The 4,517-nt window shown below is 51.7% G+C and overlaps 1 protein-coding gene across 1 annotated transcript; it reads right to left on the reverse strand.

Annotated features, from left to right (window-relative positions):
* Positions 1 to 460: 460 nt before the first annotated feature.
* RING1 (ring finger protein 1) lies at positions 461 to 4,494 on the reverse strand. The gene is made up of 6 exons (XM_008060264.2): positions 4,365 to 4,494; positions 3,015 to 3,175; positions 2,670 to 2,885; positions 1,563 to 1,952; positions 1,109 to 1,379; positions 461 to 878 (listed from the first exon to the last, which is right to left on the reverse strand). Exons 1-6 carry the CDS (start codon positions 4,440 to 4,442, stop codon positions 777 to 779), a joined length of 1,218 nt encoding a protein of 405 aa, XP_008058455.1. The 5' UTR covers positions 4,443 to 4,494; the 3' UTR covers positions 461 to 776.
* Positions 4,495 to 4,517: the final 23 nt, after the last annotated feature.

Raw genomic sequence — 4,517 nt, forward strand, 5'->3', positions numbered from 1 at the left:
GTTGGGAGCTTCTCCGCAGCCCGCCCCACCTCCCTCCTCCCTTTCCTTCCAGCTATGGACATCAGCTTCACGCAGTGACAAGGAATTATTCTCTTCCGAACACCATGGTCCTGTCCGCGTCTACAACAAGCCCTTCTCCTTTGAGCCACTTTTCTGCTTTCCCTTTGGCACTGAGGCCCTGCGTTTCCGTCTGGCCGACTCAGGTTTTAGGGCGTAGGCTTGGATCTGACTTCACACCTTTCCACTCTTCGTCCCCTCTTCTAGCTTCACAGATCGGTCCTGTTTTCACACACATTCGCTAATTTGGAGGTTTTGAAAGATGGGAACCACATATTGCGAATAGCCTTTGGTGTTCACCCCATCTCCAAGGCTACATGATTTCTAGGTCTCTTTCCCCACTCTTTTTTCCTTTTTTTTTTTTCCTTGTACACCCTTGATAAACAGACACACAGAACTACAGTTTTCAAAGAGGAAAAACAGCAAATTTGTTGTTGGCAGGAGAGCTGAAGGAGAAGGCTCTTCACCTTCCCCCACGCCTTGTGTAGGTGGGAGGCTGGGGCAATAGAAAAGGCAGCAGATGGGGGCATGTGCCCCACTCTGTACAATATAGAAGAATCTGATATAGATACTTTGTATAAAAGCCACTTGTCCTCATTTGTGTCCTCTTGCTGGCTGGCTGGCTGGCTGGGCTGGGGGCACTGGGGAACAAATAAGCTGGGGTGATGGGCCAGGACACAGGGACACCCCATGGTCCCTATCCTCTGACCCCTCTGGGGTCACTTTGGATCCTTGGTGGGAGCATAGCAGAGCTCCAGGGGCCGAGACACCTTCCAGAACTTCTCATTCACCAGCTCCAGGGTCAGCGAACCATTCAGTGTCTAGGGAGGGGAAAAAAGGAGAGGGAGGGGGTAGAGAGAAGAAAGTTGGAGAAGGTGGAAAAGAAAATGAGGGGCAAAGCACATGGAGTGATGGGAGCAGAGAAAGGACAGAGAAGGGAGATGGAGGATGCAGAGGGAGAAGGGGGCTGGTGAGACAGGCTCATGGTTCTGCTGGCCTTAGGCCACCCTTCCCTCCTGTCCCTTCTACTACTGCCCTGGGAGGCTCTCACCGTGAATGCTCCGCCTCCAGGTGCGATGTAGATGGTGTACTGCTTTTCACTGACGCCCTCCAGGCTGGGCAAAGCAGGCTCCTCGGGACCATCACCTCCTGCTCCCCCACCTTCCCCACCGCCCCCATCAGGTCCCCCAGTGTCAGAGGCACCCCCTCCAGGCCCTCCTGGCTCCCCTGCCTCTTGCTGCTGCCTCCGCTCGAGGGCAATGCGCAGGGCCAAGTACTTGGAAAGATGGTCCACGGTGGCATTCCCAGTTGTCTTCACATACCTGGAGTGGGAAAGAGGACAGGTTTAGGGCACAGAATGCCTCAAATGGGGAAGCAGGGAGTAGGGGCTTTCCAAAAGGGCCTCTGAGTTAGGGTTTCTTTTGGGGTGGGCAAAGCCCACCTCTGATGGAAATCTATGCACTCTTTGGTTTCTCAGTGGTCTGGGGAAAGACAGGGCTCCTCACCTAGTCTGGCAGTATTCTCCCTTCTCCACGAGCAGGGGGTGGGGCCGGAACACGAGCTCAATTTCTCCACCTGGCTCCGGGGGACTGGGAGCCCCAGGAGGGCTTGGGGGACCCAGGGTTCCCCCTCCCAGGGTCCCTCCCCGATCACCAGAGTCTTCAGAACCAGCACCTCCACCTACCCCACCAGTGCCACCTCCCCCTGTGCCTACACTGCTCCCCCCTGCACCCACTCCACGGGGCCGCTTGGGAGCAGGGCCTGGGGCAGAGTCAGGGGCAGAGTCTGAGCTCACATCCTCTCCATCCCCCTCTCCCTCCCCGGGCTCTCCTTCCCCCCCACTCATCGTTGTGGTCTGATCTGACCCGGGCATCGGCCGCCTCACACGCTGGGCCCTGCAGAAGCAAGTGGTTCAGATTAGAAAGCATCAAGGATAAGGGGCTTAGACTTTAAACTTCAGAGAATTAAGAGATCAGGGAAATCCTCATGATGATACCTGATATTTATTAAATGCTATGTGCTAAACACTCTGCTAAGTGTTTTGCACCTATCTGTTAACCTCCTTACATGATGCAGGTAATTATATTATCTCTGTTTTATGGCTGAAGAAACTGAGGTTTAGAGAGGTTAAGTAACTTGTTTGATTTCATAGGCCCTCACCTCTCAAAGTGTGGTCCAGGAAGCAGTGGCACAGACATTACCTAGGAGCTTGTGAAATGCAGACTCTCAGGCCCAACTCTGGACATACTGAATCAGAGCTTGCATTTTAACAAGACTCACAGGCAATTTGGATGCACTTAAAGACTGAGAGATGCTGGCCTAGAAGTTGAGCTAATTCCTCGCAGTATGAATCCAGAATTTATTCTCAAATCCACTCTACTGTTCTAACTTCTAGAAAGTTAGGGAGTGAATTTTTTCTTAAGAACATCCGTGCCAGTTGCTTACTAAGAAGCTGCAATTTACATCCATGATTTCCAGGCCTAATGATCAGGCTCTGGTCAGCTCTCAGAATGCAAAGACTTAGATACTGGCAGGCAGTAAAGACAGTCTCATGAGTCTGGTCCAGACCCATCCCACAAATGCTGCTTTGGCCTCCCTCCCAATCCTCACACCTGTGCATGGCCTGCATGCGCAGCCCCTCCTCGATGCTGGAGCTCAGTGCCTGCTGGTTGTGTAGGCGGCTGAGGCGGATGAGCACTCGGTCTTGATGGGCCTCATATTCTTCCCGGCTGGGATAGATCTTAGAGATCAGGGCATCAAAGTTGGGGTCTGGCCGTAGGGATCGCTTAGATACCAGCTTCTTGCGGCAGGTAGGGCACTCCTTGTTCCTGAGGTAGGAGAAAGGAAGCCCTGAGTGGTCTGTCCAGGGAACTGAAGCCTAGGCTGAACCAGGACCAGTGTGGGGGGGCCCCAATTCTGCACCCCTTCACCCATCTCAAACATATCTCTCCTGTTACCCGCTCCGCAGGGCTGTGACAATGCAGTCAGAGCAGAATCGGTGGAGGCACTCCTTGGTGGTCATTGTATTCTTCAGCATGTCCAGGCAGATAGGGCACATGAGTTCTGAATGCAGCGAGCGAGGGGAAACTGCAATCTCTGTGCCATCCATGATGGCTTCCTAGAGGCATCAGTGAGTGGAAAGGTGGTGTGGGTTGGGGGAAAAAGGGTTTTAGAAACATGCAGCCCATAATAATAGTTCTGCGAAATACAGTGAGATGGCAGAATCTGGGTACCCATGTTGGCCACTACAGGAAGATGGGAATTCTGAGAGAGAGGGACTACTAACTTGGAGAAAATGGAGAACAGAAACAATAAGTGTCCATTAGCTAAGAGTAGGTTAGGAGAAATAGGAGGATTTGAGGTTTGGTGAGAGGCCTAGGAGTGGGAAGGCACAGATCTGTGGTTTGAAGACTTACTCAAAATAATTTTTTTTTTAAGAGACACAAAGTCTCACTTTGTGGCCCAGGATGGAGTGCAGTGGTGCAATCATAGCTCACTGCAGCTTGAACTCCTGGCCTAAAGTGATCCTTCTGCCTCAGCCTCCCAAAGTGCTGGAATTACAGTGTACCACCATGACCAGTTAAATGTTTAGAATTGTGTGTGTGTGTGTGTGTGTGTGTGTGTGTGTGTGATAGAGAGACGAGATCTCGCTGTGTTGCCCAGGCTGGTAGCGAACTCCTTGCCTAAAACAACCCCCCTGCCTTGGTCTCCCAAAGTGCTGGGATTACAGGCCTGAGCCACTGCACGCTGCCCAACAGAACTTCTTAAAGTGTGGTCCTGGTACTACCTGTATCATAATCCCCTAGGGTGCCTATTAAAAAATGCAGATTCTGAGGCCCCCATCCCATTACTGAATCACAATGTTGACAGTATGAAGCTCTATTTTTATTTTATTTATTTTGTAGAGACAGGGTCTTGCACTCCTGGGCTCAAGTGATTCTTCTGTCTCAGCCTCCCATACAGGCATGCGTTAGGCTCTATTTTTCAATAAATTCCCATGGTGTCTTATATGCACTGACCTTTGATATTGAACTGAGGAGGTAATTTCTGTGTCTGTTTTACTATCTTTCAAGTAAAGACAATAATACTTGCTCTATCTCTCTGGCAGGGCTGTTTTGAGGATTAAATGAGATAAATGTGAAAGTGCTTTAAAAAGATTAAGGTGGCTCAAAGGTAGGGCCAGGGAGTCTGAAACCGGGCAGGCCAGAATAAAGCAAAGAATAGAAAAGAGGCTGAGTGACAGGGTCTGTGGATTGAGGAGTTTGGGGGAGGAGGTAGGCAAGCTGGGAAGGGAGAATCCCTGTCACCTGCGGGGTCCGGTGCAGCTCATACAGACTCAGTTCCCACGTTTTGCTGGCATTCTGGGCATTCGCCGGCGTCGTCATGGTGACCGGGCGCAGACCCCCACCAGGGCTCCGCAGCCGAGGAGGAGGAGAGGAAGGCTGGGGAGGGGGGAGGGG

The sequence above is a fragment of the Carlito syrichta genome, unplaced genomic scaffold, assembly GCF_000164805.1.
Source record: "Carlito syrichta isolate Samal-C Ts95f unplaced genomic scaffold, Tarsius_syrichta-2.0.1 Scaffold92604, whole genome shotgun sequence".
Taxonomy (NCBI): Eukaryota; Metazoa; Chordata; class Mammalia; order Primates; family Tarsiidae; genus Carlito; species Carlito syrichta.